Source organism: Notothenia rossii (assembly GCF_949606895.1).
Source record: "Notothenia rossii genome assembly, chromosome: 1".
NCBI lineage: Eukaryota > Metazoa > Chordata > Actinopteri > Perciformes > Nototheniidae > Notothenia > Notothenia rossii.
Genome location: NC_136912.1, coordinates 62,970,093 through 62,994,811, shown reverse-complemented (window position 1 = coordinate 62,994,811; position 24,719 = coordinate 62,970,093). Strand labels below are relative to the sequence as shown.

General features: G+C 37.8%; 2 protein-coding genes across 2 annotated transcripts; one reads left to right on the top strand and one right to left on the bottom strand.

Annotated features, from left to right (window-relative positions):
* Positions 1-7,898: 7,898 nt before the first annotated feature.
* Positions 7,899-9,750, top strand: LOC307019319 (uncharacterized protein; the record flags this gene model as incomplete). The annotated part of the gene is made up of 5 exons (XM_079650113.1): positions 7,899-8,221; positions 8,457-8,781; positions 9,050-9,114; positions 9,429-9,575; positions 9,743-9,750. The coding sequence occupies exons 1-5, from the start codon at positions 8,023-8,025 to the stop codon at positions 9,748-9,750; spliced, it is 744 nt and encodes a 247-aa protein (XP_079506239.1). The 5' UTR covers positions 7,899-8,022.
* Positions 9,751-14,637: 4,887 nt separating this feature from the next.
* Positions 14,638-18,116, bottom strand: LOC307015994 (uncharacterized protein). Its single transcript, XM_079645036.1, has 9 exons — positions 18,038-18,116; positions 17,483-17,609; positions 17,166-17,323; positions 16,907-17,024; positions 16,727-16,818; positions 16,371-16,488; positions 16,093-16,197; positions 15,825-16,010; positions 14,638-15,739 (listed from the first exon to the last, which is right to left on the bottom strand). The coding sequence occupies exons 2-8, from the start codon at positions 17,592-17,594 to the stop codon at positions 15,931-15,933; spliced, it is 783 nt and encodes a 260-aa protein (XP_079501162.1). The 5' UTR covers positions 17,595-17,609; positions 18,038-18,116; the 3' UTR covers positions 14,638-15,739; positions 15,825-15,930.
* Positions 18,117-24,719: the final 6,603 nt, after the last annotated feature.

The following is a 24,719-nucleotide window of genomic DNA, read 5'->3' as shown; positions in this document are numbered from 1 at the left end:
CTTCTTCTACTCGGATGTTGTTTTTCAAATACTTCAGAACAAAGGTTTTGATATGCAGTTCTGCCTAGCTAGAGTGGATCAGCTACAGCGACAAATTGAACAGGAGAAGGGGAACTTTGACAGCAGCTACGATGAAACCCAGGCTTTGGTTGGCCCCCCGCGCGGCCGTGGAGCTCAAGGAGACGTTCACACACGGTACAGGGAGCTCCACTGCAGCGTAATTGACAGCCTGCTAACCCAGATTGCCGAACGCTTCAGTGACCACAAAACGCTGGAATTCCTGGCCCTTCTGGACCCGCAACAGTTCGGGCATTACTGTAACTATTTCCCAACTGCTGCCTTGAACAGTTTGATGGAGAGCTATGGCGGATATTTCGATCAGCCTCGACTGCACACGGAACTCGCCGTGATGTACGGCATGTCTGACATTTTGGGGAAAAGCCCAGCCGACATTCATCAGTTTCTCTTCAAAAAAGGACTGAGTGAAAGCATGAAACAGGTGTACACCCTCTCATGCATCATCCTGACAATACCTGTGTCCACTGCCTCTGTGGAGAGGTCCTTCTCTGCGCTGAAGCGCATAAAAAGCTACTCGAGGTCCATGACTGGGCAAGTCCGACTGTCAGACTTGGCCTTAATTTAGATCGAAAAGGAATTGTTGATTGCGTTAAAAGCAAAGGATCAGCTGCATGACAACGCCATCAAGTTCTTCATCCAAAAGGACAGGACGATGGACTATGTGTTTAGGTGATTTGATCATCAAAGGTAAGCCAAAGTGATTTTCAATGTGGGCCGCCATGCCGACTTCATTAATTTTTACTTTTTATATTCTATATTTCGATCATTGACCTTCTACTTTCCCCCTATGAAAGTATGTACTCTTAATATTGTTTTCATCAAATATAACACATAAAAACAATAATTCAATAACGTGCTTTAACCACTAGGCGGTGCACACAGCCATAATAACTTTGTATTATTAGTGTAGGACACTTATGTAAGTATAACATCTGAAGATGTGTAGTTTTATTCATGTTTTTTAAAGTCATTTTACAGCATATTGCTATATTATTTCAGACTCAGTATTTACATTTTACATTTTCTTATATTCAAAGAAAATCAGTAATATCTTTAAAAACTACAAGTCCTTTTATATCAGCTGTGCACCATTATGGTGTAAATAAAACCTATCTACGAATGAGATCAAATATACAAGTCAGCCGAATTAGTGTTGATACTGCAAGGAGACGTATTGTGTGAAGAGAAATTGAAGATGTTGTTTTATTGTTGATATATTTATGATCCACGTCAAGTATTCAGTTTTGGCGGCATTTCTTCCAGTTTGTCCAAAGGTCTTCTCATCGTGGCTCTATAAATAAAGAACTACGGCAGATCTGTAATATGTAATGCAGCCAAACCGTGTATTACAATGCCGTTATGTGATGACCTTCAAAGAAAAAAGAAAAAACACTCTAAATTATTATTTTCTTTAAAAAAAAAGGTTTTTCGAATTTCATATCGCATTAACACCATATCCCTACGTGCATTGCGGCTAAAACATCCAATCAGCGAGCTTAAACCATAGCTGAGGATCTTGGGTAATCAGTTCAGTGGCTCTGTGTCACAATGATGCTCGAAATGTCCTTTATAGGCCTACGTCTGTTTCCGGTTATTTTTATTTTGAAATTCAGTTCCTGACGGACGCCAAAAAAGCCCTAGATTATGGAATCAAACAAATAAATAAAAAGAAGGATAATTGTGTGTTATTGTTGAGTAAATAACAGTGTGTTATTTAGAAAAGAAAAAATACAGATGTCAGTATTCTGAGGCTCCGAGCCCCATTTATTTTCCTCACAGATGACAAAAAAAGTCAGACATTATACGATTTAAAATAAAAAACAATAACCGTGGCTTGATATTGAGTAAGAACATGTTTTTATGAACCACACAGCTTCCGGTCTTCCAAGACCCTACCGGACAAAAAAAACGTGGTGCAGGCACGAAACACAATACCAATAGAAATACATTGCTTTTAAAATCGTTCTGTGTGATAAGAAAAAAAGGGGAAAATCGTGTTAGTGAACACGAATCAATAGATTAAATGTCGTGACTATAACACGAAATGCCGTGAGACTGGGTTGAAATACATGTTAAAAGGGGATTGATTTGTAAAATATGCATAAAGAAAAAGTAAATCTGTTTACATATCTGTTTCATATGGTTTTGTTGAGAGATGTATCCCTAGATTTATTCCCTAATTTTGCTCTCAAACTGCAGCAAATTGATGCTTTTAACATCAACATTTAAAAATAAATCTTCCCGGAGGAGCATGCCCCCGGACCACCCTAGAGGAGGTGAGTTACACCACCCGCCCACACGCACCCCCTGTCAAATTGTCCCACCCACATTGAGGATGCTTTCTACGCCCATGCATGAGAGCAGTTTAACAGTGGAGTGAAGAAAACACATGAAACTCACGGGACTCACTCCTCAATTTATACTGTGTTTTGTTTCAATTAATGTATCACTCAGTTACAAATATGTGATATATCTGAACAACAAAGTGGACAAAAATAATTGTATTAATTTATTGGAAACATTTTCATCATCGCTTTTTTCGTTTTACATTTTCATTTATTGTCATTTCCATTCAAGCAGTCATTAAGTACTATTTAAAATGTTAATTTGCTACATATCCACACAAACAAACAAAGTGTGCAATCCAATGAATGTTAATCTAACTGGGTTTTGATAGATAACATATCTCTTTTTCTTCTCTGAATTATTTTATTTATTTTGTGCACTCTAATTAATATTAATCAAACTATTGTTTGTTTATACATTTTAAGAATGGCGTTTATCTTTTCTGAGAATTAGTTATTTATTTGGGTCTACAACAGATGATACAAATGTTTATGTCAGTAAATGTGTACTAACAGAGGCGGGGTGTGTGTGAAAACAACGGGGGAGATGCTGTCAGACGATCAGCCAAAAACGGACGTCGCTTCACGTGACGCTCTGGAGGAAAGGACGTCCCATTGCTCTTAAAACTAATTTCCCTGCTTCTCGTGGTTTCCTTGAGTCTCTCCATGCTTCACTGGTGGGAGGGACTAAACCAACCCACTCTCTTCAGTCTGCGTACAAATGACCATAGCCGTGGGAACATGTTTTAAATGGGGGGTGCTGTGGGGGGAAGATTTTTTTTCAACATTATAAAGTAAAATGCTTCAATCTGGTGCACTTTGAGCTGAATTGCCAGAGACTAGATCTAAGGGGTACAACTCTAAACACCCATATTGAAAAGATCGGTTTACATTTTAATAATCAAATAAGTATGTGGACATAACCAATAACCTAACATAGCCAATAACAAGTAAATGTAATTTATTTTATTTTTGTTGTTCATTTATTTCTTATTTGACCAGTTAACATTTATTTATTTATGCATATTCTTTAATCTCTCCAGATTTAAACAATATTTCTGGTTTACTGTCCTATAGTATGCACTGGAATGATTTCAAACCTGTTTTTATTTATCCCAATAATTATAAAGCTGTGCCTTGGAAATATTTGTTTACATAAATTGTTAACAAACCGTTTGAGACCCTCTGAGATAACTTAGACTAAAGTGAACTATCTAAACAGTCAGTCCTTTACCTCACTGAGCCTCTCAGTCTGTCTGGCTATCAGTCCTGTCCAGACAGCTGATATCTGTCCTGTGTGTGAGCTGCGGGCGCCTGATAAGCCAACATCCCCCACTTTCATCGTACAGGGCAAATGGAAACTGTAACCGGGGTGAAAAGGGTGTTATCTTTACTTAATTATGAATGTTGTTACATCAGGGCTGAAAATTCGTTTTTTTGTATTATATTTCCATTTAATCTTGTGGACGTGCAGATTCCCTATCCTCCATTAGGGGGTGCTGCAGCACCCTCAGCACCCCTACTTCCCACGACCCTGCAAATGACACGACTTTACACATTGGAAAATGCGTACAATAGATACGCTAAAGTCCGATTTTGCGTGCCTATCATACGCCAACTATTCCCATTGAGTTCTGAGTCCGAGTTTTGCGCGCATTGGAGACGCAAATGGATACGGTCGTGTCTGAGAAGACCGGAAGCTGTGTGGTCTATAAAAACATGTTATTACTCAATATCAAGCCACGGTTATTGATTTTATTTGTAATCGTATAATGTCTGACTTTTTTTGCCGTCCGTGAGGAAAATAAATGGGGCTCAGAGCCTCAAAATACTGAAATCTGTATTGTTTTTAATCTTTTTTTCCTTCGAATTTGTTATCCTTTTCTAAATAACACACTGTTATTTACTCAACAATAACACACTAATATCCTTGTTTTTAATTATTCGTTTAATTCTATAATATTGGGCTTTTTAGCCGTCCGTCAGGAACTGATTTTCAAGATAAAGTCACCGGAAACAGACGTAGGCCCGGTTCAAGCTCGATGATTTGGATGTTGTAGCCGCAATGCACGCTGGGATATGGTGTTTCCCACATAGCACGTTTCGTTAAAGGTCCACTGGAAGCAGCGCAGTCCAATTCGAGAAGGCGATTCTCCATTAAAAGAAGAAGAAGAAGACGACGACGACATTGAACCCTCCTTGAATGTAATAAAGACATTTACAGTGTTTTTTTAAAAATGATTTCAGCTTTTGCATCACTTTACACAGCACCATGTGTCGACATACAAGCTTACGCGTGCAAATTATTTGCTAGTTAAACCGTGAACTGCTCAGTTAGCATCATTGAGTTAGCCTTAGCTAACGTCTGTCGTTTTACGGAGCTGTTGCAGTTTAAAATCAATCGATAGTAACATAGTTGATCATGTTATGACATGTTTTTTTTTTACTTAGCCTGTGACAGCACCACACACGAACAGACTGTGTTAGTGTTATTAAGTAATGGTAGCCGACTGAACCCGCTTTAAATGCATTTGTCAACCTGTTTTAATCCCAAATGAGTGGCGATTTACTTCTTATAAATCATGTTTGGGGAAAAGGCATGTTAATGCATACATCCTTTAAGTCTTATATGTCACTTGGTATCCCTGTTTAAGGTGATTATCGTACATAATACTTTACTGAATCCAGATCAGTATTTCGGGTTTTTAAGCTTATATTCACTCTTCGAGACAATCTGAGGTCTGCTCAGATATTTGTCCCATTGATATTTAAACAGACATTACTAGCCGATACACGATCCGGTCCACATAAACTGTGAGTTTAGGAGTAGGCCTATATGGATATGTAATTTATAATTTAAATCATATGTACATGTCGTGCTTTTAACCTAAACGAATAGTGTATAGATAGATACTTTATTCATCCCAAATTGGGAAATTATTTCGTTGCAGCCCAGTGTTATTGGACATTACAAATTAATAAAAAATATGTAGGAGGAATATAAAATACAAAATACAATACAAATAATTAGCATAAACATCAAATATATTCATATCAACAGTAGCTCGAAAGAGTATCTGAATAATAGAAATATAAAAAAATGTGTATTACTCTATAATAAAAATCAAAAAGAAAATTATGAATAAAACTGAATATATGAATATTTACTTCAGGAACATAAGAGCAATTTAATATTAAGTACTAGTTTGACTACAGTAGAGTCTCCATCTCAAAAAACATGCATTATATCACGCAATAACAGATACATTTTATGAACAAACATGATTTGAGGTTTATGATGATAGCTAATAGAAAACATCTTATCATGCCAAAAAAAGATTACACAATACGTACTGACTATTACCAGAAATTGAAAGTTATTTATGATATTACACTGGAATTTGTGAATTTTAAAGTGCTACTAATTGAACTTTGATATCACACTTAACATTATTTTGAAGTTGAATTCAATCAACATCATTTGGATTATATAATTTGACTTTAGTAATCATACATGGTTATATGGAAGAATTTTAGTTTTGTGTCATGCCAATAACTATATGTGATACATGTGATGTTTTTGTTTTGTTCATAATGTAGCAACGATGCCAGGTGGATCCACAAAAAGACAGTGCCCCCATTGTTTGGAAAAATCAAACTGTTCAAATCGTAGATGCACAAAGGTAAATATAACTATATATATATATATATATATGTCTACTAAAGTATTCATAATACAGTCTATTATACTGTCTCTCGGACAAAGCCATTTTCATACATAAATGGCAGTTAGTTTTGCCTATAAATATCTCATTGTTTTCTGCAAAACCCAATACAATAAAAGTGGCGAACAAAGTGGTGACTTTTTTCTAACAAAAGCCGGAAAGAGTTTTGTCACTCCACAAATGTTCATCACAGTATAGGTGTTTTTTAGAACATCACATTTACTGCATGTGCCTGTTCCATTGAAAAGTTGGTTCTTTTAAATAACAATATTTTGTTTTAAAAAAATGAATAATATTTTATTATGATTATATATGAGGCCATATAATGGACATTCATAATGTCAATTAAAATATGAATTGCTACAAACAGTTAGATAAAGTGAATGTGGCCCCTCTGTATACTGTTAATTAGATATCCTAACTTGGTTAGCCTGCTGAATAAATGATCCGGTACATTTACTCGGTAGCATATTTTGTCAGTCTGTACAATCAGTTGAATTTAATTGATTTTCGGATTCATTTTTTTGGGAAGTATTATATTATATTATAATATATATGGTCAAAAGAAAGAAATAAGCAATACTTTTTTTCCCAACTGTTTGTAACTGTCTTTCTATCAGAAAAAGTAAGTATGTCCTTCCTAATCCCTCTTTCCCTCTCACTTCCTCAGTGTGGGAAGATGTTGGAGCTGAAATCAAGGCACACGGCCCGTATGAAGGATTTCCGGCAGAAAGCAAAAGACTGGGCCCAAAAAGTACACCGCTCGAGAAATCAATCGAAGATATTTCGATAATTCTGCCCTGGTGGTAATAAACATTTTATTTTATTTTGGTCAGCCATTGAAGGTTACTGTCCCACAACATTAGAGAAATATTAATTGAATCTATATTGTACAGGGAAGGAACAACTTTTGAAATGTCATTCAATTATGTGTCAAGATTTCATTAACCCAAATGCATTTGCAATAATTTCAATAATTAGCTAGTATAAATATAAAAAACGATACATTGACTTTAGCCCTGTCAACATTGTTTGCCATTCATCCCCACCTCCAAAAGCAATTTTAGACTAAATGTTCTGACTCACCAACCAACATCAAAGAACTAGTAGCGACGTATGGTATCCTCACGTTGCCTACGTTTAAGCCAGAAGGTCAAACACCACACAAATTAAAACCTACTGCCAACTCTCACTTACACTATGCACCTGCATAAGAGGATTTTACTCTCCATAACAGCAGTAGGCAGAAGTATGTCTTCCTCATTTCAAAAGGGACAACAAAATACATAAGGCTCTAGAAATAAAGGCAATGTTTGTGATACACTCTTTAAAACATTTTCACAACACTCTCCACTCAGCTTCATGTTGGGAATATCTGACTAATAGAACGAACAGATGAGATAACAAATTAAAAGACTTTGTGTGAGCCTTTGGACTGTAGTAGTTAGTTTTCCTCAAGTCCGTTTTTCTTCTTGTGCACAGATTTCCTTAAGCTAGCTTATTTTGCAGACAGCTCTGCTGCCAATTCAACATGTTGAATCATCAGCAAAGGTTGTTGGGAATGGCAAAAAATGCCAATGATGCGGGACACACCACAAAAACATGGCCAACGGCCAATGCGGTGTAGTTAAGAGGTGTCTCCTTTGGTTCACTTGTAATGTGGTAGAGTGAATATAACTTCATGGCAGATGCTAATGAATGGCAAAACAGAACAGGAACACAATTGTCTCTTTAGAAAATAGTAGTGGTGTTGCTCTGATGGTTCTCTCTGATTAAGACACACTATAGAGAGTGCCTGCCAACTCTCTTTTTTTAAAGTCTTGCCTTTTTAACACTGCCTGGAAAATCTATCTCTGTCTGTATCTATTTGTGTGATGTTTGTCTATATGTTTTTCTTTGTTTTTAAGGTCAAAAAACTGAAGGCCCTTGGGTACTTTCCTCTCCTCTTCTGGGGGAAGTACCACAATAAAAATAAGAAGTGGACGGCCCAGCTCCAGTGCCCCTTCGAGCTGCCACTGGTAGCCCATGCGGTCCTGGAAAAAATGGTTTTCCTTTTTGAAGGCTTTTTAGAAGGTAGTTCACAGCACATTCATGATTCTTTATTAAGTTTAATCCTGTATTGTGTACCTATCCAGATGGATCAGATAGAAATGTCAGTCAGATAATATTTTAGACAACCTAAATTGGTTTTGGGCAATTCATTTATTCCTTTTTCTTTGTTAAACTATAATATTTTTTGGTTAATCATATTTTCAACCCTGCACTACATCTTTAATGTCTTGTTTGTCTGCTTTGTTTAACTTCAAAGCATGGTATCCTGAGACAGAGGGTCTAGGGCAGCATGAAAGGACTGGAGAAGAAGATGACCAGACAGAACAGGGGGAGGGAGGTGAAATGGATGAGACTGAGGGAACTACTGAGATGCAGGAGATGGAGACAGAAGGGGACATAGAGACACAGACAGACAGATTAGCGAGTGAAGGACTGGAGAGAGGAGAGCTGGAGGGACAGAAAGACTCAGAGGAAGAGTTTGGACCGGTGGTGGCAGGAGAGATGGAGGCAGGCAAGGAGAAAGAACAGGTGGTGGAAGTGGAGAAAGAAGAGTTTGAGGCAGAGAAAAAAGCAATCGACAGGTAGGTATCAATATAGAATATATGATGTAGAACAATGAGGGAAATCTTGACTCTATACAATATGAGATACAGAACGGTTAAAAAAAAAGTGCCAGTGTAAAAAGAAAAGTAGCACCACCAACTGGCCTCTAAGCCAGAAGATTTTTCACTCTTTGCTTTTCCAACTTTTTCTTAAAATGTAAGTGTTCTCGCAAGTACTTCCCTGGTTTGCAAAGCACACACCACATGACTATTGCAATTAACACTTGTTTTTTGTTTCTCTTTATAGAAAGAGAGCTGTTAAAATATCAGCAAAAAAGAAGCGAGGCAAGAAAAAACAAAACAAGGAGGAAGGTATTAAAAAAAATACAGGCATTACTGATCTGTAATAAAAAATATATACAACTTTTGACATAATAGTAGTTCTTTTGATTCCTAAAAGAAGCTTTGTGGCACATGGAGATAATCTGTGGTTCACTATGTGGTCATTTGTGGTACCCAAGAGGTGCATTATGTCATATAAAGTATGGGAAAATTATGACATGCATTTGTTTGAGGCCTTACAAATGTTGTTTTTCAATTTGAAAACCCAACTTAAAAGTTTGCAAGACCATACATGATATCAAGTTTTGGATTTATGGACAATTTAATTTCATGTTTCTTTACAGTGTGTGAATATCACAGCAAACTGGACGCGTTTCCAGTGCAATCTGTGTCAAAGACACGTGAAAGTAAGGTTAGTAGCTATACGAAGTACACAACAGGTATGGACCTTCAACACAACAAACATAATAGTTTTCAAATTGTTGAATTTTGTCAGAAATTAAACAATTACATGTTGAGCTGTTCTCTGGGAGGTCTTACATTAATCCAAACATTTACCATTTTAAAATCCTGGATGATTGAGTGAAATGCAATGAAGTATTGAATTATAAATTAAAATAATTAATATTTAGTTTTTGTCCTCTCTTCTGTTTCAAAGGGCTGTAAAGAAGTGCTGGTCCATTGGCTGCCCTGCCCTGCATGGCAAGTTCAGATTTCTTGTTTAACTCAATTGTCAATAAATTGACAGTTCGGCCGAGTAGGTTTGTATACCTTATGTATGCCATGTGATGTTTGTAGTGTATCTGTGACTCTGGTTGTTCTATATGTATACCTGTGTTTATGTGTATTCTCTCGACTGCCCAAGGCAAATCTCTCCCAAGGGAGACAATAAATCTCTATCTATCTATTTAAGAAGTCAGTTTTGCCATGAATTGTGAGTTATTTAAGTTCATGTAATAAGCACCTGCACCATCTTAAGTTCAGAAATCCGAGAAATCAGGGTTGCTTTGTAATTATAGACTGAAAGAACTTAAAGAGAACATAGTCTGTTAATTTCCAGGTTCATTAGTATTACGTTTTTCCTGCTTAAATGTTCAAAAAGCTCTTTATTGTTCTCATACTGCCTGTGCTGCTGCACCTCTTTTCACCCTCTGTCTGAAACCAGAGCCAACCGCTTGGATACGTCCCGCCCCTTAGTCTATTACGTTTAATTAGACCCTCCAGAAAAACGCAATTCTGCGATCGCAGAATTTACCGCATAATCAGCAAAATGGCGCAGATTTTTAAAAGGCCGCATATTTATCAAAAGGCCGCATAATCCCCGCATTTTTCCACACAAAGTTGAGAAAAAAAAAAGTTAACTCGTCTTGACGTGACGTCATCATCTCGCGAATCACAGAATGTAAACAACAGTGAACGTGTGGAGCTCACACGATAGAGAAAACACCAAGATGAAAAAATCTAATCCATCTCATTTACCGACAAACATTTCTACTAAAGACCGGGCAAAAAGTGGGGGGAAACTATTCTGCACCCCGTGCAACTGTGTGTTGGAGCATAAGAGAAAATCAACGGTGACGACCCACTTTGATTCATTCAAACATTCGAAAATGCTTTCTGCTGCTGCGGACAAGAAAGCCAAACGACGCACGTTCACCAAGGCATCAACATCCAAAACCCCTTCGAGGGCTACAAGAAACAAAGTGAGTAGCCTACAAGATTGAAGCTGGTCAGATAACGAACGAGTAAATGAAAACAGAATGAGGCGGAGAAGTGTGTGTGTGTGTGTGTGTGGGGGGGGGGGTGTGTGAGATTAAAATAGCCCAATTGCTTTTACAATAAATAAACATTGAATGTGTTTAATTGAATAGTAAAGGGGTTCAACGTTAGTGGCAGGTTGTGTGTGAGAGAGAATAAATAAGACAGCCCAATATTTAAAAAAATTGTTATTCTTTTTTACCGCATATTTAGCATATTGCGCAACTTTCCGCATATTTCGCAACTTCCCGCAATTTCACCGCATAAAATCACATAAAATCCCCGCATGTTTAATCGCTTAATCAAGGAATTTAGCCCGCGTTTTTCTGGAGGGGCTATTTAATGTAGGAATTAGTTTCAGTCAGGTGTGTTGGAGAGAAACTCTGGGGGAACTTTTTCTATTAAGCTTTTGCAGTCCCTTTACATTCACAATTACGTAATCAACACACTACTGGAAATGGAAAACCCCAAAAAGCACTACTGGGCCCTTTTTAATATGTGGCATTGGTGATAGCCTAAAGAGAGATGTAGCTTTGTCAACACCTAAATCTACTGTTAAGTGTATTTTTATTAATAATAGTTACAAAGACTTAAATGACATGCTAAATTGTGACCAGCTTGAATGTCAACAATGTCCAATATGCAGTCATGGTCATCATTATTGTTGAAGGAATCAGGTGAACTGCTTATCATAGAATTAAAATAATGCAGTATGGTTTGGGGTAAACAACGTTTAAGACACTGCTGTCCCACAGACAACATTAAAAAAAAAAAACACGCTGAATACGTTTCGGTGGTTGGAAGCTTAGCAGCATAAGTATCACCCTCAGTTTCCTTGGAAAGTCGGAACAAGAGTAGGCACTAAAGGCCCGACCGACAGGCCTATGTGTATGGCCCTTCTTAGGGTTGAGAAGACATTTGAAAGGATTTTGTATACTCAACATATTTCAGAAATTTAAAAAAAATGTCTAACTGTTTTTTTTTTCCCTTGTTTTTCTTTGCTCTCAGTGTTCTTTCTCCCTGTTCCTGCCTGTTGGATCAGCTGATAGAGGAGTTATGATTATATCTTGTTATGCACAATGTTGATTATTCTCTCTGAACTAGCTAAATACATGGTTCTAGGGTAGAGTTCTTCAGAATTGACGTGGCAACTCTACCGTGAAGTCAGAACCTCTGGCTGCTGTGACATGTGATGTGAATTCTCCGGATGATACTCCTAAATAAACCATCAGTGTTTGACATCAAAGCTCCTGCTCTCCTCATGTCTCTCTGAGTCCTGACTCTCCATTGCTACAGAGGTTTCCATTACAATCACATAAATGCATTGTAATACACGGTTCGGCTGCATTAAATATTACACATCTGCCATAGTTCTTTATTTATAGAGCCCTGACGAGAAGACTTCTGGACAAACTGAATAACTGCCGCCGAAACTGAATACGTGACGTGGATCATAAATATATCAACAATTAAACAACATCTTCCATTTATTTTCACAAAATACGTCTCCTTGCAGTATAAATACTAATTCGGCTGAATTTTATATTTGATATATATTTGGTAGATGGGCTTTATTTACCCCATAATGGTGCACAGCTAGATAGATAGAAAAGGACACCTAGTGGTTAAAGCACGCTATTGAATATTTTAGGGGGAAAGTAGAAATGATAGAAATATAGAAAGAATAGAAAAAATCAAGAAGATGCTGTAAGTGATCTCTACAATAAAACTGTTTAGTGCCGGATGTACACAGATATAGGAGATAGGAGGATGTGCAAAACAGACAAACTAATAAGGCACTATATGTATTTTACTCTTATAAGATGTAGGTAGATAGTATAATGAATGTGCAGAATAGGACAGTTTATTGTTGAGGAACCTGCAACCCAAGCTTTTCATTCATTGCATAACGTTTTTATATGTAGTTGTGTATATGATACTGTATGTCAATAAACCGAAATCCTGAAAGGGATGTGCAAAATAGCCATTATATACAGTCTTTAATTAACTATTAGTAGAGAATAACAAGTAATGAATATACTTTATAGGGATCTGCAGATAAATGTTTAGTCTTTTCAAGCACCAACTATCAAATATCTCGCCTGATTGTTGGCACTTGACAATCACCTTCCCTTTATTTTACTCAGGTGTAACTGAAGTCTGATTTAAGGGTTGTTTATATTTCACATCATTAATCAGAATGTGGTCTAGTTAATAAAACATAATATCAGACATAATATTACTATGAACTTTATTGTGAAATAAATACACACAGCATACAATGCCATAATAACATAATTTGTATTATTAGTGTAGGACACGTATGCATGCATAACATCTGAATATGTGTAGTTTTATTCAAGTTTTCACATAATTTTACAGGATATTGCTATAATATTTCACATTAATATCTGATTTGCAGACAGAAAATTATATCCGTCATTTAACGGTAAGCTATTGAAATTCTGATTCCATAGATGTGTCTCCCATCACCCAAAACCCCTGAATATTCTCTCAACTCAGTAATTACATTCTTATATTCAAAGAAAAAAAAAAAAAATACAAGTCCCTGTCTGTCAGCTGTGCACCATTATGGTGTAAATACAGCCTATCTACCGATTGGATCAAATATAAAAGTCAGCCAAATTAGTGTTGATACTGCGAGGAGATGTATTGTATGAAAATAAATTGAAGATGTTGTTTAATTGCTGATATATTTATGATCCACGTCACGTATGTTTCGGCGGCAGTTCTTCAGTTTGTCCAGAAGTCTTCTCATCAGGGCTCTATAAAGAGAGAACAACGGCAGATGTCTAATATTTAATGCAGCCGAACCGTGTATTATAATGCATTTATGTGATGACTTCCAAAGAGAAAAGCAAGCACACTCGGAATAAAGTATTATTTTATTTTTAAAACATGTTTTCAGATTTCATATCGCATAAACACCATATCCCAACATGCTTTGCGGCTAAAACATCCAATCAGCTGAGGATCACACGTCACATCACTACGTCTGTTTCCGGTATTGTGTTTATGACGGATGTATTTTGTTTTCACACATTCCTTCACATTTTAATTTACATTAAAGTATTTCGTGAGGCCTTCTAAAAATGTTTTAAATATAACTAGGGTTGTAGTTGAAGAGTTTGTAAATTAACATGGACCAAAGCTGTTGCATGGCAACGCAATCGCACAACGTCACGTCCAGTATTTCCAAAACCACACACATCGATTTTATACATTTAAATTTGTTTACCACTGGTGGATGAGTTTTTACTATGGGAGATATTTCCTATGCATGGCCTCAGATTTGTAAGCTTTTTAAAATAATGATCCAACTTGGATGTTTTAATGGGTATTGGGTACATTTTTGGTAATATTTGTATTAAACTTTATAGCCGATAGTAGCCTATGACAAGTGGTGACTATGTGGTTAATATTGTTGAATCGTTACTTTGATGTACTCAGTGTTAGGGCTTTACACATTACAAAAACGTTAAACTGCCAATGTCTGTCTTTATTATCTGACCCTTTAAGATGTCCCTTACACTACAAGTGCTTTTTGGAAGAACTGTCCCTCTCCCGATCCTCAATATAGGTTCTAGTTAGTTATGAATTATGTTACACATCCAATATCAATCTCTGTTATAAATGATTGTAACCTCAGTTCAAGCTAATTATTTGATGTGTGAAGACAACTCTATAATGTAATAACATATCAAGTGGGTATCAGTAAATAGACATCAGTTACGTATGTACAAAATCATGTTTATTAATATTTTGGTAAGATAAAAGAGCATATGTAGCAAAACACAGGTTACAATATATGATAATGCACATGACAAAGTAAAGAAAAGAGGTGCTGCAGCACAGGTAATATGAGAAAAAAAGTAATTTTTCAACATTAAAGCATGGAAACATTTCACAGTAGAAGCACTCATTTCAAACTCAAATAAGCTTAATATGTCGGCTTTAATGTAAAAACTGCACACTTAATCAAATCCAGACGGAAACATCTACATGCCTGTTAGCTAGCTAAACACCACGGGTTAGTTGTTAGACTGCTTTGTGTTTGGTGTCACTTTACTACCTTTTTATTCACTTAAAACAGTCAGCTAGCTGAAATCTGATTATTAAGTCAGAATGGCCGAAGGGAGCTGTGAAAATGAAGAACAGTAAAGGCAGATATATGGACACAATATGAACCTGAAAATAAGCATAATATGTCCGCTTTAACTATAGAACTTCATAAGGGCACCAAGTAACTTTCCACAAGTCAAGTCCCTTCTTCTGCGTCATCTTCATCATCTGAGCTGTTGTCACTTTGCCAGTGTTTTTCTTCTTCCATGTCCTCGTCCTCCTCCTCCACCTCCACCAGCCTAGGACTGGGTTCCAGAATTCCTCTGTAGGCGCCTGCTACTGTCTGCTGTTTGAGTCTGAGGTCATGCAGATTTCTCCTTTGAAGACACATAAGGCCCTTGTACCCCTCCTCTGTGATTCCATTCGGATAGCCGACAAGTTATATAGCAAACATATAAATTGTGAAAATTATTCAGAGAAAACGTATTTAGGTCAAGAAAGATTAGAATGCAGTCAGGCTCAAATAAAAACAAACAGATGGATAAAATCTTCTTTAAAGTGTGTTTGCCTTTGCTGGTTTGAAAAACATTGGCTTATGTATTTTAAAGTGAATAAATCCATGTGGTTCACTTACTTCCTGTCTGTGTGATCAATGAAACTGGGGCCATCAGTGTCTGGACCTTTGATACAGAGTCCTTGAGGTACTGACAGTGCTGCATCATCTCCTTCACAAGGATCTGCTTTTCTACTGTCAGTCGTGACAGAAGCCTTTTTTGGTCAAACAGCCCCTTCTTAGTGAGAATGTCCACACCGTCTGAGAATGAAAATAAACATTTCACATTAATGAACACATTTTATTACTAGTTTTGTAGATTAGAAGTAAAATCTTTATACAGCACCTCTGTTGGGTTCCTGCCAAGGCCAGATCATGCTCTCTGCAGATTTGGTTGAGAGTGTCTCCACAACCGAGTTGGTCTCAATAGGGTCACCATCAGGTTGCTGGTTCTACTTGTGGATGTCCTCTAGCAACCTTTTCTTTTCTTGGGCAACTTTTTGGACGATCTTTTGACGCCTTTTGTTACGATCTGTAATGAGAGTAAAACATAGATTACAAAAGAGCTGACGGGATTTAATCAACACAACCAATAAATGTCCCAAAATGCTTACAATTTTGTCTGTAAAGGTAGTGCTTTTTCTGGCAAATGCTCAGAAAGAGTGCTTCTATTGAGATCTGCAAACAACCAGCATCTGCAGGACTGGCTGATGCACTTCCTAAATGAATAAGAAAAAAAGAAGAAGACAAGTTTCAAACACAATCAAGGTCTGTTATTTGCACATCGCACACTAACAGGCACACTAAAGGACAAAGTTTAATTTGGACAGCATTATTTATTTTTTATGAACCGACTCCATCTATGTATACGTCAAAACAGCATTGTTCTTACCTTTACTGGCCCACTGTTTGACATCATCAACCCACAGTTCTAGAATGTCATCAGAGCAATTCAACTGGTCCTGCATTTTCTTCAGGCTCTCAGTTACAGCCTCTGTCTTTTCTGCTGTCTGCAAAATAGCAAAACAGAATCATGCCATTTTATAAAATAATTCAATGAAAATAAACCAAAAGTATGCATTTTAAGGAGGAAATTAACACAATAACATATTTAATGAATTTCGTAGCTCTAGTCCTGCACCACTGCAATGTCTATATGGGGGTGTAATTTTTATATATATTGCGTGGACTTAAATGTCAAATTTTACAGCTTAAAATGGTTATCTCCATTTCAATACACAAACATACTTTTTTGAATCTAGAGGACATGGCAATGTGGAGGCCATTCTCTTTGCGATGATTCCGGCCCATAGCATGGACTGTGAGCATGTCAGTTCTTGCTGTGAAGAAGAATACATCTCATTACAATGTAATAAAATATAAATGTGTACATTTACAGGAAGGCAGGGCCCAAACAAGTTCACAAACCTGACTTGGCCATGCATTTAGTTGTTAGGCCACATCTGGAAAAGAAGCTGTTTATTTGTTCCACTTCTTCACCAAGAGTGGTGCCGGCACCCTCCTGGTTCCGTGCATTCCAAATAATCTAAAGCATGAGGTAATCAATGTTGATGCAAATCTCAAGGTCAACAACTCATAACTTCAAACATTCTCTTGGATCAGTTCAGACTCATGTGTAGTGGTCAGATTTACCATTAATTGTTGTTTAAGTAATTCAAATCCTCACCTCGCATTTGGTGTTGTGGGCTTTGGCATGCATCACAGACAAGCAATGTCTAATTTCCTTTAGGGGCTGAAGATGAGGCAAGGCTTCTGACACTTTGTCAAGATATGGTACATACCGACACGTCACGTCCATTGCCAAAAATGAGGCACTCTGGAACTCTTTTTGGAGAAACATCGGATAGGCAAAGATTTCTCCTCTATACATATTTAAAGCTTTTAAAAAAAAAAAAAAAAATAGTGAGTACAAAGCAGATTAAAGGTAACGCTTCAGATTATCTACAAATATTCTAATTGAAAATGATCAAGACAACTAGCAACCTTTGAGAAGAAATCCATGCCTACACACAGCAATTTCAACACCTTCTTCATCCAAATTGTTGGCTCGCTTAGAGGTCTCCCTTGCTGCTGTCCAGTGAGATTCTCCACACATTGCTTTTCCTGCAGTCTACCAAAGTAAATAGTTTTGAGAGAATCATTATCAGAAGTTATTTTAAAAAACTGGATAGTGGGACCAACTGACGGTATTATCAAACATGTAAACTATTACACACAAGTGTTTTGTGCTCGACTGCCAGATTCACCTGGATATGCAACTCCCTGGATAATAACAAACCTGTTTTTGTATAATTGGAAGGCTCCAAATGTGTAATATATTCTGGATTAGAATTTAGCTGTTTTTTCAATCCAGTTTTACAGCAATAATGTTTGTGACAGTTTGACCGCATTGCTAACCTCATCCCCCTGTCATCTGGTCTCAACACTTCTATCCCATCTCCAAAAAAATATGAAGGCAACTGTGTTACTACTATTTTAACTTCTATTAGTTATTAAGAAAGGTGAGATACATTTTGCTCTGCTTAATTTAAAACTCACACTTTTGACAGCCCCTCGAACATCCTCCACAAATGTGGAAACCTCAGAGTCTTGGGCTAAAAACACTCGGTCAAAGAAGCCTGGCTCTTCACTCCTATAATAAAAGGAATTATAGATAACTACTCTAGTTACAAATTGAAAATAGTAATAATAATAATAATAATATTTAAAGCACATCTTTCAAAACAAGGTTATAAAGTCTAACAGAAATATTTTAGATTCAACAGCTGTAGTTTTAACAGCTATATAACAGGAAAGAACTATAGCTACTAATTGCTCCTGTGGGGATTGTCCACTGTACTGAATGTATGTAAGTCGCTTTGGATAAAAGCGTCGAACAAATGACATGTAATGTAAAAAATAAATAAAAATAGCAATCCCAATGTCAAATTAAAATACAAGGACTAAGGACAATTGCTGTGTCAATGTAAAAAACGTAGAGGTTTGTTTTCTGGAACCTGTAAAGTTTCCTATTGCCATCTACTGAAACAGCCACCATTTCAGGGCTACAGGCTGGACAGACAAATGGCTCTTTACCCAGAAGTGTATTCTCTTCAAATGTGCAGTACACATACTGCAGAAAGCTTCTCTGAAAAGCATCTGCATTCACCTTGCCAGTCTGAAATAAAAATACATTATATATGTTATCATATTTTGTATCATATCTCGCTCATCCATATTTGGCCATAAATATATTTATTATGATAATACATGTATTTGTCTTTCAGCTTCACATTTGTACTTACTCTTCCAAACTGCTTTGTTCTCTGGTCCAACATTGCAGTAAAGGCTTGTTTAGACATTCCTGGAGCTGCCGTCTTCATAGCCTCAAAGGAATGGAACAGATCTTGGTGGAACAGGGTCTGTGCTTGCATGGTAGCTGGCCAGTATCCACTCCAAACCAAGTCATTGAATTCTGGACCCCATTTCTTAGTGCAATGTTTGCATATTAGCTCTGGAACATTAAGATCGTAACGGCCTAAGAACACATAAAGAAAAAAACAATAACAATGAATTAGAGTAATGTATTAGTTAAAAAATACTTTTAAAAAAACAATTTCACCAAAACCTACAATTTATGCACACCAATATGATAGGTCTACCAACAGAGACTGCAACATCGAAAACTTCACTAGAACATATCCTTGAAGGAAAGGATGTTGGAAGCAAACGGTCTGCAAGGTCAAAGTACAATCAGGATGAGATTTAACAATGTTGTAAGCAAGCACTATGATAACAGAATGCAATTTGAGATTAAAATGAGTTTTTTTGTGAGGGGGAAAAAAGGCTGATCAATTAAAAAAAATGGGACACTAACCTTGTTTAGAAATGATGTATTTGCCATCCTGGAGTTTCACAGACTCTGTTGGAGGAATGTACTTGTAAAATCCATTACAGGTGGTTTGCCTACTGTGCAGAGTGTGTTTTGTATGAACCAAGATATCATACTCTGCACAAAACCACTCTGATGGCATACATTCCTCACAACGGATGACAGCTTCTTCCAGGAGACAGCGATTGCAGGTCATCTTGACGATATTCTTAGTTATTAATAAATTGTCAACGTTCTGTGGCCTCGCCTGTTGCCAACACTGTTGAAACTCTTTTTGCCTTTGAGTCCAAGATGACAATGGTGGCACATCGCCAACATCTTGCTCCTTAATGGTCTCAGAGACCCGTAGAAGGTCTTCTAGTCTCTGCATATTAAAATCTTTAAATACAGAAATATAAATAAGGAAAATATTTCATATGAAACATACCTTATCTAGAAAAAGTCTTCAAAAGTAGCTCTTTTCTTACCAGGATCTTGGTAGCTTAGACATGGTGTTGTTATGGTGGAACTACTGCATGGAGGAGTACCATCTGTTTGGGGGGGAAATTATTCAAACCCATTAAACAGATTATTTTAGCTAATTGACAGATTGACAGAAAAAGGTGCCAGTACTCTAAATCAGCAACAAGTATTTGGCACAAAGTCATAGTATATCCTATAATGCTGGTGGGTTTGTCTCTTTTCTGTATATTTTAGAAAAGCTCACTGTACTTAAACAAAATGACTCAGGGTGCATCTGAGATTAGAGGGGGTGCAGTGGTAAAGTGCTATTTTTATAAGTGGGGAGTGGACCTGACACCCTCTAGTCTAGGGGGGTCCGGGGGCATGCTCCCCCGGGAATTTAAAAAAAAAATATTGAAGTTAGATGCATCAATCTGGTGCACTTTGAGAGCAAAATTAAGAGATATATGGATACCTCTCAACATCCAAAATGAAACAACTGTAAACAGATTTACTTTTTCTTTATGGATATAAAAGAAAGTAAAGCTTGACTCCTACTGGCTGGTTAAATGACTCCTCGTCCCTGAGGCCACTACCAGTTTTTTGTTCCATTTTGCTGGATTTATTTGTCAATAGCGTTGCTGCACAAAGTGATAGCCCTCTAATTTAAATCGACTACCCAAAAAGAAACATATGGAGATGGGTTACTATTTAAAAACATTTGCAAATGTATTTGGGAACAGTGGGGCCGGGCCTCAAATCCTATAGGGGGGTCCGGGGGCATGCTCCCCCGGTAAGATTATTTTTTAGATGTTGGACTTAAATGCATCAATCTGGTGCATTTTGAGGGGGAAATAAAGAGACTACACCCATATGAAACAAAAATGTATACATTTAAATAATCATAAAATCATAAGTACATGGCCATAACCAATAACATACAATATCCAATATGAAAAAACATTGAGACTTGTTTATTTATTTGTTTTTGGTTCATTTATAGTTGTGAGTGTGTCTGGGCTCCTGAATCGGCCTCTCCTGTCTCCCTCCTCTCCCCCCTGCTCCTCTTTGAGGCAACAGCAAAGACTAGTTTTAGCTCTCAACAAGTTTATCTTACCTTTTTTCACCTAGTTAACATTTTGTTTGTATTATTCATGCATATTTTACTAATCACTACCCCCTCAAAAGGAAATATGTGTTTACATAAATGGTGACCGAACCGTTTGAGACCCACTGAGATAACTTAAACTAAGTTAACTATCTAAACACTCAGAAAGTAATTTACCTCACCAGAGCTGTAGTTATCAGCCTCTCAGTCTGACAGCAAAGGACTCTCCCTCCACCTTGTTGTTGAAACAGCTCCTTATATCCGTTAGCGCAGCTAGCTAGCACCAGATGCTAACAACAATACACGTAACCGATGCGCGCGCTTTCTCGCTCGCTCGCGCCACACATACACCAACACACACCCTCCCGAGCTTGAATGACACACAGAGACCAATCGAGGGCATTAGTATGATCTGTATGAAAGTGGCAATGTCGGCAGGCCACGTCATGTAGACAGCCAGTCACCCTCTGTGAGGCAGAGTCAGACCCACATTTGCGCTACGTTGCGTTCACAATATATACGTATAAAAAAAATCCTCAGGCCAGCAGGCCACTTAACAGGCCAGGCCATTGGGAAACCTCCCGGTCCCCCCGATGGCCAGTCCAGGCCGTCATGACGTGCCGCCGGCGGCCGGCGGCTGAGTACCGGCATTTTAATGAGTACCGGCACCTTGCCGGTACTCAGTAAGAAGTGCCGGTACCACATGGGTAAAGATCCGAAGTGCCGGTACTGCGTACCGGTGAGTACCGGCCCAATTCAAGCACTGATTTTCAGGCATTCAAAGGGAACAGAGGGGCACTGAGGGCATCATATCAAGTCAGCCTCCACAAAAAAAAAGTTAATCAGTTGCCAAGTGTTGGAGTTCTTTGTCTCTCAGAGTGTTTTAAAACAGCTCTGTTCATTTAAAAGTGTTTAAAAAATGTGTGTACATAGTTTTTGATCTAGTGACAAACGTAATGTTGCACTTCTGATAATTTAAATGTGGTTTCACCTGTGATGTACTGAATACACTTGACTGCACTTCAGTTAGTGTTTTGTCCCTTTCTGTTTACAACATGTTTGTTCTTTGTTCATTTAAAATAGTTTAAAATGGTGTGTACATAGTTTGTGAGCTAGCGACAAACTTAATATTGCACTTTTGATAATTGTATCATTTTGATTTGTACTGTATATACTTGACTGCACGTGCCATGTTTCGTCTTTCTGCTTTGATCCTTATTTTTTCTGGGCAAGCTCAAAGGGAAGGTTGTTATGGTGAGAAACCTAATTGCTGCGATGCACTTTTAGAATTAAATAAATATTTTCATTTACATTTTAAATTCATGGTGTGTTGCATTCTTTGTTTATAAATGTAGATATTATGGAAAATCATGAATTATTTTTTAGCTTGGGTCCCTTAGGACCACAACATTTCTGTTTTGGGTCTCATGCTGAAAAAGTTTGGGAACCCCTGATCTAATCTAACCCAGGGGTTCCCAACCTTTATTGTGCCAAGGACCGGCAGATACATTAAAAAAAATGTGCGGACCGGTTGTCAATTTTAACTTATTTGAATATTTACTCACCAGCAGGTGGCAACAGAGGCTAATTGTATATAACAGCCTGAAGAAATACCAATATGCATCCAAAACATAACAACGTTTAAAACCAGGATACAATTCAAACAAAAAATTAGGACCGCTTTACAAATATTCATATAATATATAATATAGCCTAATATAGGTGGCAACAGTGGCTAATTGTATGTAACAGCCTGAACAAATAATAGAATAATATGCATCCAAAACATATTAATACAGTTTAAAACCAGGATACAATCAAAACAAATTAGGACCACTGTACACATATTGATATAACTGAAATGTCAGTGAGACCCCTGGGCTTGTTTGCCAGCCATAATACTGTCATACCGGGGCGTTCGTTCCGGTGCACTCCGACAGCATTTAGCACTACATCGAGATTAAGATTAAACTAACTTCTTTTGGGAACACCCACATACCTATGGAATTGGCCAGATGTGCCTGGATGGATATCCTCGTGGATTCATCTTCCTATTATACACACATGCATTTCCAAACATTTGGACTACCTATGTTGCAAATGTATTATCTTTTCAATTTACACACGGCATCTATTGCACGTCTGTCCGTCCTGGGAGAGGGATCCCTCCTCTGTTGCTCTCTCTGAGGTTTCTCCCATTTTTCCCTTTAAACTGTGGGTTTTCTCTGGAAGTTTTTCCTTGTACGATGTGAGGGTCTAAGGACAGAGGGTGTCGTATTGTCATACTTGTTGTGTATTAGTAGAAAGAAATTAATGAAACAAGGGACAGAGGATACGGGTACTCAACTCTTTACTGTTCGTCATGCTTAACTGCCACAGCATCAACTCCCGGGCTTACTCTTCTTCTCTCAACATTGTATGTATACTCTGGTTACACTGCGCCCCCTATTGGCAGGAGTATATTAGAACACAACATTTCCCCCCTTCTTAAAAAGAGTTACTTCTCCCCTTGAACAGCATGCATAACATTAGCATTTTAAACAGACACTTACGTAGTAACCATGAAACCATCTGTAATGATAATAACTTCACATATCACAATATGCAGAACATTTTCAAACATTAATTCAACCACAGTTTAAGTGACATAGTCCTCAATCCAAACAGGCTGCTTTCTGATTCGCTGGTTCCTGCTCTGAGCACCATGCACTGTAGCTGGCTCAGCAGGCCTCACTTCTTCTGATGGAGGAGTGAATGTTTCTGGAAGCACCGACAGGTGTGAAGCATCCCAGGTTTTTCCATTATCAAGTGTGTAACTGTGAGGTCCTTTCTGCTTGGTCACTTTCAGAGGCTCACTGAACTTTGGCTTTCCCTTTTTGACATGCAGCGGGTTTCTCACATGCACCAGGCTTCCCGGATGTATTTTGGGAATCTTGGCATTTCTTTTTGCATCAGAATATGTTTTCATGTGCCACTGTTTCTTTTCCACTCTGTCTCTCAGTTCCTGATCCTGAGTATCCGTAAGCTGTGGCAAGATTGAGAGTTTGGTTCGCATTTTTCTTCCATACATGAGCTGGAACGGAGATGTCCCTGTAGTGGCGTGAGGTGTAGCTCTGTAGACCTGAAGAAACTCAGCAACGTGAGCTTTCCACGGAGCGTTCTCTCTCTGTGCCGTGAGAATGCTTTCCTTCAGCACTCTATTTAGCCTCTCCACCGCTCCATTTCCTTCTGGATGGTAGATTGTAGTCCTGATGTGTTGGATGTCTCTTTCTTCTAGGAAAAAAGGCGAGTTCTGAGGATGTGAATTGTGGACCGTTATCTGTCACCACAGACACAGGGTTCCCTTTTTGGCTGAACACTGATCTCATGAAGGTGATCACTGTTGCAGTAGTGCATCTTGGGGCAAAACACACTTCTGGCCATTTTGAATAGTAGTCAGTCATAGTAATAGCAAACTTACAGTCCAACGGACCAGTCTCAAATGGGCCCACGATGTCGAGGGCAAGCTTTTGCCATGGCCCCTGAGGCAGAGGGACTGGTGTCATAGGTGCAGGGTTAGTTTTAGCTGTTTTATCATTCATCTGGCAGGACACACAGGCGGCGATAACCGATTGTACCAGTGCATCCATTTTAGGCCACCAATACAAGTCTCTGAGTCTCTGTTTTGTGCGTACAATGCCTTGGTGGCTCTCGTGTGCTAAGGATACCATGTGTGAGTGTAGCTTTACTGGAACAACTAACCTGTGACTCCCTCTCAGAATGAGTTGTTCATGTGCAGAAAGTTCATTTCTCACCTGGTA